At 44.2% G+C, this 15,830-nt stretch overlaps 1 protein-coding gene across 1 annotated transcript in view; it reads left to right on the top strand.

Moving 5' to 3' along the window:
• The window catches only part of NRXN3 (neurexin 3), a 1,900,058-nt gene that overhangs the window by 804,303 nt on the left and 1,079,925 nt on the right, over window positions 1-15,830 (top strand). The window contains exon 13 of the mRNA XM_084841335.1: window positions 7,822-7,941. Coding sequence (XP_084697461.1) covers window positions 7,822-7,941 — 120 coding nt within the window. The remainder of the gene's footprint in view (window positions 1-7,821; window positions 7,942-15,830) is intronic.

Genomic DNA, 15,830 nt, shown 5'->3' with positions numbered 1-15,830 from the left:
AATCTATTCCTCACCTCCACTGTATATTCATAAGGGATATGATTGAGGTCATACCTGAATGGTTTAGTGGTTTTCCCTACGTACTTCAATTTCAGCTGAAATTTTGCAACAAGAAGCTCATGATCTGAGCCACAGTCAGCTCCAGGTCTTGTTTTTACTGACTGTATAGAGCTTCTCCATCTTTGGCTGCAAAGGACATAATCAATCTGATTTCGATATTGACCATTTGGTGATGTCCATGTGTAGAGTTGTCTCTTGTGCTGTTGGAAAAGAGTGTTTGCTATGATCAGCGTGTTCTCTTGGCAAAACTCTATTAGCCTTTGTCCTGCTTCATTTTGTACACCAAGGCCATGCCTGCCTGTTATCCCAGTGATTTCTTGACTTCCTACTTTAGCATTCCAATCCCCTATGATGAAGAGGACATCTTTTTTTGGTGTTAGTTCTAGAAGGTGTTGTAGGTCTTCATAGAACCGATCAACCTCAGCTTCTTCGGCATCAGTGGTTGGGGCATAGACTTGAATGACTGAGAGGTTGAATGGTTTGCCTTGGATTTGTACTGAGATCATTCTATCATTTTTAAGATTGTACCCCAGTACTGCTTTTCCCACCCTTTTGTTGACTATGAGTGCTACTCCATTTCTTCTAAGGGATTCTTGCCCACAATAGTAGATATGATGGTCACCTGAACTAAATTCGCCCATGCCTGTCCATTTGAGTTCACTGATTCCCAAGATGTCGATGTTCAATCTTGCCATCTCATGTTTGACCACCTCCAGCTTACCTTGATTCATTGATCTGACATTCCAGGTTCCTAAACAATATTGTTCTTTACAGCATCAGATTTTCTTTTCACCACCAGACACATCCACAGGTGAGTGTCCTTTCGGCTTTGGCCCAGCCGCTTCACTCTTTCTGGCACTACTTGGAAATTCCCTCTGCTCTTCCCCAGTAATATATTGGACACCTTCCGACCTGAGGGGCTCATCTTCCGGCGTCATCTCTTTTAGCCTTGTGATATGTTCCATGGGGTTTTCTTGGCAAGAATACTGGAGTGGGTTGCCATTTCCTTCTCCAGTGGACCACATTTTGTCAGAACTCTCTGCCATGACCTGTCCGTCTTGGGTGGCCCTGCACGGCATAGCTTATGGCTTCAATGAGTTACACAAGCCCCTTTGCCACAACAAGGCAGTGATCCATGAAGGGGCCCTGTTTTTACATGCACCTTAATTCAACAAGCTAGTGTTTCAAAGCATGGCTTTAATAGACCTAGTTGACATTTCTGTTGCTTTGCTAGGGGGTTGCTTTGAAGAACTGCCCTGGAGCAAATCTGGACTGACGGGCAAATGCCCACCGATGTTGTGGACACTTGGATGAAAGAGTTTGCCTTCTGGTGATGGGCTTTTGCCTCCACCCCCAATTTTCCTGGGGGCAGCTCTTCAGAGGAGGTGTAACTGGGAAATCTTCGCCAGCTTGGATTTTAATCCAAATGGGAGAGGAATTTAAGGGCTTCTAATGCTTACCTCTCCTTTTGAGGTGAAAGGAGATCGTTACCTTATCATGGTGCTGGACTTTGAGCACCTCAGTGATGTCATGAGCTAAACCGTGAAGGGACACCCAAGACGGGAAGGTCATGGCAGAGAGGTCAGACTAAATATGATCCCTGGGGAAGGTAACGGCAACCCACCCCAGTAATCTTGCCGTGAAAACTAAATGGATCAGTACAACCAGAGATATATTGGTATACCATCGGAAGATGGGACTCCCAGGTCGGAACATGGTAAAAAAATGCTACTGGCGAGGAACAGAGGATAAGTTCAACTAGCCCCAGATGTGATGACACAGCTAGCTCAAAGCCGAAAGGACAGCTAGCAGCCGATGGTGCTAGTGGTGAACTACGAATCCGATGTTCTAAAGATCGACACACCATAGGAACCTGGAATGTAAGATCTATGAGCCAGGGCAAATTGGATGTGGTTATTGGGGAGATGTCGAGATTCAATATAGACATTTTGGGTGTCAGTGAACTGAAATCGAGTTTTTTCTGTTGTGGCACCCCGGCTCTGGAATGAGCTCCCTAGTGAGGTTCGCCTGGCGCCTACATTGTAGTCTTTTCGGTGCCAGGTGAAGACCTTTTTATTTTCCCAGGCATTTTAGCTTTCTAAATTTTTATCTTTGCTGTTTTAAATCTGTATTTTAAACTCCTGTACTGCTGCTAGGTTTTATTGTGGTTGTATTGTTATATTGTGGTTTTAATATTCTATATATTTTAAATTGTTTTATTGTGTGTTGTTTGGTTTTAGTTTTTGTGAACCGCCCAGAGAGCTTCGGCTATTGGGCGGTATAGAAATGAAATAAATAAATAAATAAATAAATAAATCGACTGGAATGGGCCACTTCACATCAAATGACCACCAAATCTACTACTGTGGACAAGAGGACCACAGAAGAAATGGAGTAGCCTTCATAATTAATAATAAAGTGGCTAAAGCAGTGCTTGGATACAATCCAAAAAATGACAGAATGATCTCAATTCGAATTCAGGGTAAGCCACTTAACATCACAGTGATCCAAATATACGCCCCAACCGCAGATGCTGAAGAAGCAGAAGTAGATCAGTTCCATGAGGATCTGCAGCACCTACTGGATAGTATGCCAAACAAAGATGTTATTTTCATTACAGGAGACTGGAATGCTAAGGTGGGTAGTCAAAAGACACCTGGAATTACAGGCAAGCATGGTCTGGGAGAACAAAATGAAGCAGGACATAGGCTGATAGAATTTTGCCAAGACAACTCACTGTGCATAGCAAACACTCTCTTCCAACAACCTAAGAGACGACTTTACTTTATACATGGACTTCACCAGTCGGTCGACACCGAAATCAGATTGACTACATCCTTTGTAGCCAAAGGTGGCAGACATCTATGCAGTTGGTAAAACCAAGACCTGGAGCTGATTGTAGTTCAGATCACAAACTTCTTATTGCACAATTTAGAATCAGACTAAAGAGAATAGGGAAGACTCACAGATCAGTTAGATATGAGCTCACTAATATTCCTAATGAATATGCAGTGGAAGTGAAGAATAGATTTAAGGGACTAGATTTAGTAGATAGGGTCCCGGAAGAACTATGGACAGAAGTTCGCAACATTGTTCAGGAGGCGGCAACAAAAAACGTCCCAAAGAAAAAGAAAACCAAGAAGGCAAGATGGCTGTCTGCTGAGACACTGGAAGCAGCCCAAGAAAGAAGGAAAGCAAAAGGCAACAATGATAGGGGGAGATATGCCCAATTAAATGAAAAATTCCAGAGGTTAGCCAGAAAAGATAAGGAATTATTTTTAAACAAGCAATGCGTGGAAGCGGAAGAAGATAATAGAATAGGAAGGACAAGAGACTTCTTCCAGAAAATTAGAAACATCGGAGGTAAATTCCAGGCAAAAATGGGTATATGAAAAACAAAGATGGCAAGGACCTAACAGAAGCAGAAGAGATCAAGAAAAGGTGGCAAGAATATATGGAAGATCTGTATAGGAAGGATAATAATATTGCGGATAGATTTGATGGTGTGGTCAGTGAGCTAGAGACATACATCCTGAAGAGTGAGGTTGAATGGGCCTTAAGAAGCATTGCTAATAACAAGGCAGCAGGAGATGATGGTATCCCAGCAGAACTGTTTAAAATCTTGCAAGATGATGCTGTCAAGGTGATGCATGCCATGTGCCAGCAAATTTGGAAAACACAAGAATGGCCAACAGATTGGATAAGATCAACTTATATCCCCATACAAAAAAGGGAAGCACCAAAGAATGTTTCAACTATCGAACAGTGGCATTTATTTCACATGCCAGTAAGGTAATGCTCAAGATCTTGCAAGGTAGACTCCAGCAATTCATGGAACAAGAATTGCCAGATGTACAAGCTGGGTTTCGAAAAGGCAGAGGAACTAGAGACCAAATTGCCAATATCCGCTGGATAATGGAGAAAGCCAGGGAGTTTCAGAAAAACATATATTTCTGTTTTATGGACTATTCTAAAGCCTTTGACTGTGTGTATCATCACAAATTGTGGCAAGTTCTTGGTGGTATGGGGATACCAAGTCATCTTGTCTGCCTCCTGAGGAATCTGCATAACGACCAAGTAGCTACGGTAAGAACAGACCACGGAACAATGGACTGGTTTAAGATTGGGAAAGGAGTACGGCAGGGTTGTATACTCTCACCCTACCTATTCAACCTGTACGCAGAACACATCATGCGACGTGCTGGGCTTGATGAAGCCAAGGCTGGAGTTAAAATCGCTGGAAGAAACATTAACAATCTCAGATATGCAGATGATACCACTTTGATGGCTGAAAGCAAGGAGGAACTGAGGAACCTCATGACGAAGGTGAAAGAAGAAAGTGCAAAAGCTGGGTTGCAGTTAAACCTCAACAAAACCAAGATTATGGCAACCAGCTTGACTGACAACTGGCAAATAGAGGGACAAAACGTGGAGGCAGTGACAGACTTTGTCTTTCTAGGTGCAAAGATTACTGCTGACGCTGACTGCAGCCAGGAAATCAGAAGATGTTTACTTCTTGGGACGACAGCAATGACAAATCTTGATAAAATAGTGAAGAGCAGAGACATCACACTGACAACAAAGGTCCGCATAGTTAAAGTAATGGTATTCCCCATAGTAACCTATGGCTGCGAGACCTGGATCATAAGGAAGGCTGAGCGAAGGAAGATAGATGCTTTTGAACTGTGGTGCTGGAGGAAAATTCTGAGAGTGCCTTGGACTGCCAGAAGATCAAACCAGTCCATACTCCAGGAAATCAAGCCAGACTGCTCACTTGAGGGAAGGATATTAAAGGCAAAACTGAAGTACTCTGGCCACATCATGAGAAGACAGGATACCCTGGAGAAGATGCTGATGCTAGGGAAAGTGGAAGGCCAAAGGAAGAGGGGCCGACCAAGGGCAAGATGGATGGATGATATTCTGGAGGTGACGGACTTGACCTTGGGGGAGCTGAGGGTGGCGATGGCTGACAGGAAGCTCTGGCGTGGGCTGGTCCATGAAGTCATGAAGAGTCGGAAGCGACTGACCGAATAAACAACAACAAATTACCAAGCTCCCAAAGCTCATTTCATGTACTTCACCAGCACCTCTACATTTTAGTAGAGTCGGTTCATACATTCATCTGCCAAATCTCAAGCACGCAGTAACCAAGTGACGTCCTTCCATGTGTGAACCGGACTAAAGGATTAGGCTTGGGAAGCTAGGCAGACATCCTGGTAGACATCCTGTACTTTTAACAGCTCTGTGACAGGCAGAAATGCAGCAAGTGAAGGTTATCTCATCCCCACACCTGAATGCTGGGAAAGCTTCAATGGATGAATGCCCACTTTTCCATGCACCTGTATAAAGCACATGTCCCCTCTCTGAAAAATAGTTTGCAGGGAAGTATGAGGGGAAATATCATAATCTTGAATGCACTAAGTTTAAAAGTTTAACAGTTTTGGAAGTAATCACTAGTTTTCCCTTACAATTTCCCTGTGGCTTTAATCAGTGCCACCACTTCATGCTGAGGATACACTGGAGCTTTTACCAGGATAGCCGTAATGTGAGGAAGGCCCTATTAGCTACTGACAGTGGAAACTATTCAGTAACTAATTTTGAACGTGATTTTGAAGTCACTTGTCCAAGGTCAACTTGCATATCATGCAGTTACCAACCTTGTAATAATTCCCAAATCCCTTGGTTTTCAGCATTTTTTGTCTTACCTATGGGAATATTAATGGGCATTTATATCCAGTGAGCATGTGTGAACAATGCTAGAATGATGATTTAATTTTTAAAACCTCAAGTTGGATCTTGACTTGCCCTTCTGTTCACGGAAAGGCTTAAGATCCAGCAGCTGCTCCCACTGGAGAAAAGAGAGGGAAGGATGCTTTTTTTTTTTTTTTGCCAATTCCCTCTTCCACCTGCAGGGCATGCCACCTCCCACTCTATTCCAGAGGGTCCCACAGCCCTCCAGAGCAGATTTTTCAGGAGATACAGGGGGCTGCAGGAATAGGTAAATATCGCTCCACCCCCTTCCTCCAGCAAAAGTGTCCTGACAGTAGAGTTCCACTCACACAAACACTGAATCCAGCCCATTAGGTCTTCCCCTTCTTATTCACGGAATAATGGGCTGAAGTTACTGGAAGACAGATTCCGGCTGAACATCAGGAAAAATGTCCTGACTGTTAAACAATACGGCAATGGAACCAATGACCTAGGGAGGTGGTGGGCTCTCCCACACTGGAGGCCTTCAAGACGAGGCTGGACAGCCATCTGTCAGGGATGCTCTGACTTGGATTCCTGCATTGAGCAGGGGGTTGGACTCGATGGCCTTGTAGCATAGGCCCCTTCCAACTCTACTATTCTATGATTCTATGATTCTGATTCTTTTGTTTGATTATTTTCTTGGCAAGTGGTATTCCAGATGCATCTATCTACTGTTTCTTTGATGGATATGAGAGTACCACTGAGGAGACAGAAGTGTATGTAGCTTATTTCCCCCCCCCCATCATTTTTGATCCAAAATACAACCTTGTCTCTGTTGATGATGGGAAGGCAAAACAGCAAAATAAACTGCATTGCAGATGGTGGGGCTCACCATCTGTGTTCCTGTGTTTTTTTAGGTAGCCCCTAAGGAAGGAGTTCATCTCCAAAAAGTTGGGTGAGCTGGCACAAAAATAAACAGGCACTTTTGTGATTTTGTGGCACTTCTGTTTTTTGTGTACTTGGTACCTCCCTGTTTCCAATGGAGATAATGAAGGGGGTATCCATTTTGATTGATGAATCTCAGAGGATGCTGTTAATTCCTTACATCCAGATGTCTTGGGGGCCTGGACCAGTCAAAATTGTGTCTTGCTTATCCTGGGATCTCCATAATTTTTGCTTCTGGATTTCAAGGTGCAGGGCTGAAGCATAGGATGAAGTAATAACAGAAAATTAAAATGATATACTCTGACAGGTACCCATGGGCTCAGTGGTTGCTACTTGCAATTTAGAAGTGGATCCTCAAAATATGACTGGGGTGGTACATCAAAAGAACACATGCACCCCCCCTTTCCTTCTTATGCACCAGTGCAGTTTTTAGCATCTTCAAATCTGCAGAGGTGCTGTAGAACCCAACCACTGGTGCAGATCTAAGGTTCACATCTCTTTGATGGGAAAAATACTTCTATTGATGCAAGGGTCCAATAGGCAGGGGCAAAAGAACAGAAAAAGAGGAAGAGCAGAGCTGACAATTCATGAGACCCCATCAACCGTTTTCCTTTCAAAGACCAGCTCAAAAGTTTTTGGATGAAGTGGGTGCTTCCTGCACAAATAGGCTGTCAGTCCCTTCCAAATCCCCTTGGAGAAATGTCTGGAGGACTCAAAGAACTCCTCATCCCACCCTTGATTAAAACCAAGGACAGGGAAACAGGAAGGAGACAACTTGGAGAATCAAGCTGTTATACTGAGAGAACTAGGGGGGCTATGATGGGTCTTGGCACTTTGCAGGGAGGGCTTTAGTTATTATAAGTTTTCTTCCGAGCCTGCTAAGAGGGAATATGCTACCTTTCACACCTTCTTGCTGCTGTGTGCCACAGTTTTCTGTTTGTTGTTGAGTGGGCAATTCTTCATGTTTTCTGTGTGTCCTGACTTTCTGTTGCATGTCCATGAAATGGAAAAGTGTCTAGTTTCCTTTTCTTCCTTGGTGCATGATGATAACAAATCAGTCTATTATTATGACTCCTTTCCAATGGCTGCTCTCCGTTTCTTGCTTTCTTCACCACCTCATCTCAGGGCCAAGCACCACCTGTCAAGAAGACTCCTGTGCCAACCAAGGCATCTGCATCCAGCAATGGGAAGGCTTCACTTGTGACTGTTCCATGACATCATACTCTGGGAACCAGTGCAATGACCGTGAGTACCAGCTTTTCCTAAATGTGTGTGTGTGTGTGTGTTTTTACAAGGACTTGGAAGGCATTTGGTGTATGGTTTTTGTAACTTAACATTAGGCATGAATGCTAATGTCAGAGCTGGCTCATCAGCTGCCTAGGAAACTAGCTTTAAAAGCTAGATTACTTGAAGAAAGCGGAGGATAATTATTTTTCCTTTGATATGATATGAAAGTACTTGAGTGCATTCTGTTTTCATATTTAAAGACAAATGAAAAAGGGGTTATTGATGTTCCTTTTTATAGCAACCAAATGGAACTGTATGTGCTAGACAATAATCAGAGCTTTGCTAAACGAAATACGTTCACTTCTTAAAGTTTTCTAGCCACAGCATCCAGTTCTCAGTCAGTTTTTTTTCCTATATGTATGCAAAAGTGGAAAAGTTATGCAATAGAACTCTTGGTGGCTTTTTGGTTCTGTAAATGATGTTAACACTTGCCTGTTTTATGATGCATGCTTGTGTGCTACATAAGGTTTAGAGTGTGGACCAATAATTCTGACAGGTTAAAGTCAGTATGATCCTAAGGGGTCTTCTATTAATCAGTTTTGGAATGGCAAATGGTTCTTTTGACTGCACTTCTGAAAGAGGAGATTGAAGGGTTAGCATGTCATGGAGATGCACTGAAAGCTACATTCTCCTCACAGATTCACTGTGGGAGGCTGCATTCAGAAGACACATTTTTCAAGCAAAAATGACATGCAAAAGTCACTTTGTGGTGACTTCACCACATCGAAATGTAACATGGGAACTGGGCATTTCAGAAGCTTTGATAGAAGACTAATTAGGGAACAGAACTGCTGCATTACAAGGAGTCTAGAATTCTAAAAAAAAATGAAGGTATTTTCATACTTGAGTTCTCAAGCCATGCTTTCCATTTGCTCGCTCAAATTATTGTGATGTGGAGCACTAATGTCTGAGCAGCTCTCCAAGTATATTGATCTAGGTTTGGATCTAGGATCTGGCTTCCATTGATGGAGGGCCTCTGCTCACAGAAGGTGCCTCTCTTCTTGGCCACCCTCATTCCCACCAGTTGGGGTCCTGAGACGTTTGTTGGACAGGTGTGGAAAAGATTTGGAAATGAGGATTGGAGAGGAAAAGCATCAGGCAGTGGAAGGATTAAGTGCCCCTTTCCATGGTTCTTTTCCCCTGCAAGAGGCTGTTCTGCTGCCACTGCTTTGCAAATTCACAGCGAACGTGGGGCTGAGCATTCCTCAAGGAGTTCCACTCTAAGAGAAAGGGATCCTTTTTAGGGAGAGATGGACGTTCCCCAGTTCGGGTCCTCCACTGACACAGCTCGCATGCCCTGGGACCTGCGCTTGAGCTCCCCTCTGCTCACCGAGCTGCCTGCACTCACCCTGGACCCATCCACGAGTGCTTCAAGTGCCATTTTGCAAAAGTAATGGGCCGTTTATGTCGGTAATCTTGCATATATCAGCCATCCATGGCACCAATTTGCGTAAGATTAGATGTGCTCATATTCGCGATTGCCACTTTATTTCACAAAATGGCGCTCATGGCGCTCGCAGATGGGTCCAGGGTGAGTGTGGGTGGCTCAGCAAGTGGTAGTGGGGGCACTTGAGTGGAAGCAGGAGCTTGGTGGGCGAGGCTTGGTGCCATGGGCGAGGAGGAGTCCCCTGGACTCCTGGACCCAGTCGGGCACCCGTGCCATCCCTAGCCCTCTTAAAGGGAAGACAACAAACAATTCCTCCTTTTCCAAATCACTATATTCAGTTTTAATGTCTGACATGGTGATATCTTCATAAGGGGACATGTTCACATTATTTCAGCATGACAGATGTTTCATTTGCCTGCACATGTGTGTGTTGAGATCTAGCATTATTTTACTATATCAAGGAGAGCTTTGGCTTTCAAATAAAAAACGGGCAGAAAAGGTGACTTCACCATGTAAGAAATTAAGATGAAAATGGGAAAATAACACTGATCTACACATGCAGCAGAGGTGTGTGATACAGATCTTTTTCTCCAGCCTATAGCATAGAGACAGCAGGGGAATGGTCACAAGTTTTAATTTTTCTTCCTGACATGCTGGTTTTCTGTGCATTGCACTCGCTTAGTTGTTGTTGTTTTTTCCTGCATAGGGGAAGATTTAAACTTACAATCCTCCAGCTGCTATAAAAGTAGTACAGTCTGAGAGTGAAAAACTGCACAGTATGAATTGTTCCATGTGCAGATAGGCTATTTTAGGCTAGTTCCAAAAAAACAAACAAATTCATGGAGACAGATCTACGTCAATGGGCACATAGATATCCCTGCCTTTTTCGTCTATGTACAGATCCACAATTCTGTCATAGTTAGTAAATATGCCTGAGATCTCCCTAGAAATAGATGCCTTTGCTGTCTCCATCCTCTTTCCTTCCCTTCCCCTTAGAACTCTTTAGCATCCCCATTTGGGGTTCCTTGTCTTGTCTGGTACTTACAGGTCTGCTAATGCCTTTTCATATGCACACTTCTTTGTCATTCAGAGCACACTTCTTAGGAAATCACATATATAAGGTGGACAGCAAATAGGAAATGCAACCCTCAGATCTATGAGGTTACATTTAAGTAAGCACTGTGGAGAGCTCTAAAGGGATTACTGACACTGTGTTCTTCCAGTTCTTCCTAATGAATTGGACCATATTGTCCCAAAGTATTGCAGCAACCATGTTACATTGGAACTTATGAAATCAGGAAGGCTTCCAAATGTCAACAAGCCAGGTTCTGAGCCTGTGATTAGAGAGTCCTTAGCGTTCAGGAATAACTGGAAAGAAAGGCACATGCAGCAATTGGAGGAGAGCAGCTCGATGTGAGTGAAGGTGATGCTCAAGGCTGTTTAAAATGTGCACCGTAAGACATGTGTCATGTATGCAAGCATCCTGTAGGGTGGGCTGCAGGTGTGTGTATTTTACAGAGAAGTTTCTGAAAATGTCACAGAAAAACTCTGCAAGCCAAGAAGACACTTGCATTAGCCATCCTGATGTGATGATTTCATCAAAGAGAAAGGCTCTTGTCTTAGAGAGTAATGTCAACAGTGGCCCCCTCGTATAAAATGAAAATCAAACTTGAATTGCCACCAGTTGTGTTCTTGTGTTCTTCTTACTGGCGATTCAGAAATGGTTGTGGTGAGAGGATGTCTCCAAAAGCGGGAAAGGTAAGTCCATGCCGTTTGCTCCGAATCTGTCCAGCTGGGATCTGCAAAAGGTATGTCCTCTGTTGTGTTTTGTTTGGAGATGCAAACCCTTGCTTATGACTGGACTATACAATAGCTGTTTCTGTTGTTAATCATGGGTCTCTGCCACATTCGATACAACCTTTCCAGTAATGTTACACAAGTTCCGTGCTGTCCTGAGGCCCACTGAGATCCAGGTGCTAAGAGAGGCACATATTTGAGCTCTGTGGAAACGCTGTATGAATTCAGTTTGACAGAGTGGCCGGCAAGGAACATATCCTTCCATTCCAAGTGTTGATCCACTGGTCCACAAGCCAGGTTATTGTGTGCCATGAAAGTGCTCACATGAATGTTATCAGCTCCAGTTTCCAATGAAGCATATTTATTTGAGAACTGAGCAGAGATATATTCAGAAACGGTCAGTTGCTTTTTAAAAGAAAATGAAAACCAGAGAGAATCAACTAAAGCCTACTGATCAGGAACCTAAATCCTCTAGAATAACTCATGTTATCAAAACAGCTTGCAGGGGGAGGGGGGGAACCTGGGGCTCCGCAGCAGGAAAACGTCCAGCTTTGACTCTTAGCAGCAGCATGGATGACAAAGCAAGATTGAACAACCAAAGGTATTTCTATGGAGGACAGGAAACTCTCAGGGGGGTGTCAGAAGTTCAGACTGACCAGTCAATAGCCTGAGGTGACCTGATCACGAATGTTCTCTAGTTAACATATGGCTGAGCATGTCAGTGGTGGTAAGAGGAAATGTCAAATGTCAGATGTGTAGGAATGCACATTTATGTGCCTGTAGTTAGTTGGCCATATCTTTTTGGTCAGAGGCGTGCTATAGAAAGGATGGGTGAGGCTGTTTTTGTCACCATAGATGGTGAGGTTCTACTGAAAACCAAAGTAGATCCCACAAACCTGAGGCCTGCCTACCACTGATTTAGGTGATCTGTGTGAAGCAGGAACTTTACCAGTGTGATGTTGGAGCTGCAATCATGCAGCAAAGGTGATGTTTGAATTGGGCCTAGGTTTTTCAATGGCACACACACAAATCTTCCACCCTATCAACAGGATTGTTTTAGTAAGAAGGATTTGATTGTGTTAGAGAGTAGGGGAATGTTTATATATTTATCCTGCCCTTCCTCACAAGAATCCTAGGGTGGGTGCAAGGCTCTTTGCACAGAATTTGGCAGCATTTGTCACAGTAATCACCATCCATTTAATGCATTTACTGTTCTCATTAATCAGAAAAATAACTCAGAGAGAAATCCTATGCCCACCAGACAGCATCTGGGCAGGGTGTAGGATAGTTCAATTTCCTGGCTCCATGGTTGGAGCCAGGGACTGTGCTCCCTGCCCCCTCCCCCTCCCCCTCATAGCTGGTGTGGAGAAAACTGCACCAGCCTCCTCTCCATGCTTGGAAAAGAGAGCGTGGAGATGGGGAAAAGGGGGTGTTCCCAGGGGTGGGGCAGGGAGGAGACCGGGGTGGCTGCCTTATGCTGTTTCCTATGGTTGCCCCAGCCTCCTTCCCTCCCCTCTCTGAGGCACTGCTGCTAGATGGGCAAAAACGTCTAGCAGAAAAGCAGAGTGGCTGGAGAATGGAGCTGGCACTCTCCTCCTGCCCTGCCTTGGATACTGGACAGCCTCTGAGTTTGGAGGCTGCCAACTATCTGGATAAGATTGCACCCTCAGTGAGGAAGGTCAGCATTATACCCATTTTGCAGCTCAGGATAGTGAAAATGGAAGAGCTGGGTATGCAATTATCCATAGTCACTCGATGAGACCCTTGCTGAACGTGGATTGAAATCATAATATCACTGTCAAGTAATGGTAACACATTATGTCTTTCATGTTTTCATTGGTGAAGTAAATGGGGACCTGGCATTTCTGCTCTGAATTGCTCTGGTGGTCCCCAAAGCAAATTGCTTTCAGATCACCACCAAATCTGGAATGGATCTAGAATATGGATCGACTTTGGAATCCATTTGGATCTCCATTTCAGAGTTCAGAATGGCAAGAACTGTATGCTGCAGGGCAGGCCTTGGAGCATATGTAGGGAGGCCGGGCAAGACATAAGGAGGGACATCACCTCACCAGGTCTTCCTAGGCCAGATCCCACATGCCTGGGTGCCTTTGGAATCCTCCAGTCTGGTGCAAGATCAATGATGTTGCTGATCCCATGCTGTCTCACACTGGAGCCTGCAAGGTGACGCTTATTCCTCCCAACCACACTACGCTTTATTTCATATGGTTTTTCCTGGCCTGAATCCTGCCCAAATCCTGAATTGGACTTCCTGGGATCCAATTCAGGCAGAATTTGGTAGCATCCCTAAGTGGAGAGAGTGCAAACACCTTTTGTCTTTCAACTCACAGGAGCTTCAGGGCTCCTTATTATCCTTGCATTACATTACCAGGTCATACGTGTAACTACTGGTCCTCTCCCAGATTGGTCTAGAAGCCTTGCATGGCTCTTACCATGGCAGGATTCAAACTGAGAAGCTGCATGTCCATAACCTTGCCTGTTGATATCGGAGGCAATTTCTTTGTGCCAGGGATGGGTGACCTCTGTAATTTCATTACCAGTGCATTTCAGCTTGATTTACTTTGCAAAAGCCCGTTTTATTGCTGGTGTTTAATTACTGCCCATTCATTTCTAATGTGCTCAATTTATTACTTATTGATACCAAAAGCAATAAGCATGGAAAGGTTCTGGTGTGCAGGAAATAAATCTGCACATGCTTCATTAACTGTGTGTGAATAAACCTGTTAGCTGATAAATTTTACCCAGTAGTAGTCTTCAAGGCTGTTTATAAAACTGATTGGAAATATTCAGTTTACTTGAAAGAGATGTAATTCCAGTTATATGAATTATGCCTTAACAGAGCAAGACACGTCCAACCCTGTCCTCATTTACATCTCATCCTGGGATCCTTGTGAGGCAAGACAGAATATAAATATAAATACACATTTGATTCTAGTTATGTTAATTGGAAAAAAATGGGAAACCCTCAGCCACCTCACAAGGTTAATTAATTCAGGTTAGCAGGAAGACACCCCAGCAAGACATCAGCAGAAAACCTGTCCCCTGTTTTGCAGGGGAATATTTTGGTGAGACTGGAAGGGGAATTTCAGCTCAGCCTTAGTTTCTGCCAACACGTGTACCCAAAACAGCTTCTGTAATCCTGGAAAGCATTCTCTTCTGACCCTTTACCCATTGTGGTGCATTCCATTTAGACAGGAAGGAAGAATGGAAAGATAAAATGTGGCATGGATTTTATATAGCTTGGGAGTGGTATTGAAGGTGGCCTTTTCTGCTGCTGGGCTTCATCCTGTTTCTTACATCCTAAATCTCCATGGCAGCCTTTGGACAGCAGCATGATTTTTTTTTTTTTAATGTAGCCTCATATGCCAAATAAGAGCAGTCTCTTCCAGTGCGCAAGCAGTCCAAAGAGCTTTTAAGTTCCTCTCAGCAAGCACCAAAGCACCTTTCCATACCATCTGGCTGGGATGTACACCAGGAGATTGTTTTGCAGCACGTCCACTTGACAGATGATTTTGTGTATCCCCTAGAGATTATAAATTTGCCCTGCAAAGAATGAGGATTCATTGACATCCCAAAAGAGGTTGGGCAGTATCCAACGTTGCACTAGTGGAAACTAGGTTCTGAACTATGTGAGAGGAGAGAGTCCAATTAAAGTTCTGCTTGCACAACCGCTTGCACAAATGCTTGCACTGGAGGTTGCACAACCACTTTCAAGAGTGGACCATGCGCGCTGCTAGTGCATGCTCTGCTAATGCAGTGTGCAAATGTTTGTGCACCTGAAAGATTTGGTGGAACTCCACTAGCGGTATTTGAGTTCATGGAATGACATTGTCCATGAATAACAGCTCCATGGCTGGTACCTAGTTTTCTATTTGAAGGGTAATGTCTGGGGCTTACTCTAAGGAGAGGAAGAGGTGTCCCCCTTCCAAGCCATGGCCTGCCTCTGTCTCTGGGGCAATGGCAGCTCCAGGTATTTGAGGGCTGGTGGGTAAGACACCCTCAATGGTCTCCTGCCTCACCGAGTCAACCTTCTCACAACCATTGTCCCCAGCTGCTTTTCATTATTGCTACCACTGGCTTGCTTGACAGGCAGAGAGCCAGTGAGTAAGTAGGCAGTGGCATCTATTGATCCTCCTCCTCACCACCACCATTGTCTGGGCCAGAGTGAGAGACAGGTAAACAAACATGCTGCAATGGTGAAGGGGAAGAGCAACTCCAAGGGGCTCATCAGTGGGTCCCTGCTGAGATGTGGGCCCTCAGCAGGTGCCCAACCATGCCTACCCTTGACACCGGCCCTGCTTTTGGATTTGCAGAGTTCTTGTGCATGCTTCTTGATACACACATCTGGTCAGGAGGCAACTGGTAATCCCGGGTGCAAGAGGAGAGGAAGGAGGAGGTGGGTTGTTCATTCATGGACTGGATGAGATTGGGAAGGTGGATGGATTCAGCCTATGGGCTGTAGGTTCCCCCACACAGCTCTAAAGTTATTCTCCCTTGCATCTGTCCTGTTCTCTTGTTGTCTGTCTATATGTAACCAAATTGTGATTGGTACATGACTAACTACAAATCCAGGGGTTTCCTGGAAATGGGAATAGTTATGAAACAAGTTCAGATCTATCATGTGAATATGCCCTAAGACTCA

Source organism: Heloderma suspectum, chromosome 1, assembly GCF_057233095.1.
Source record: "Heloderma suspectum isolate Gila_16-S chromosome 1, 16-S_ref, whole genome shotgun sequence".
In the NCBI taxonomy this organism is placed as follows: Eukaryota; Metazoa; Chordata; class Lepidosauria; order Squamata; family Helodermatidae; genus Heloderma; species Heloderma suspectum.
The sequence above is the reverse complement of the archived record's forward strand: the minus strand, read 5'-3'. Positions and strand labels throughout refer to the sequence as shown.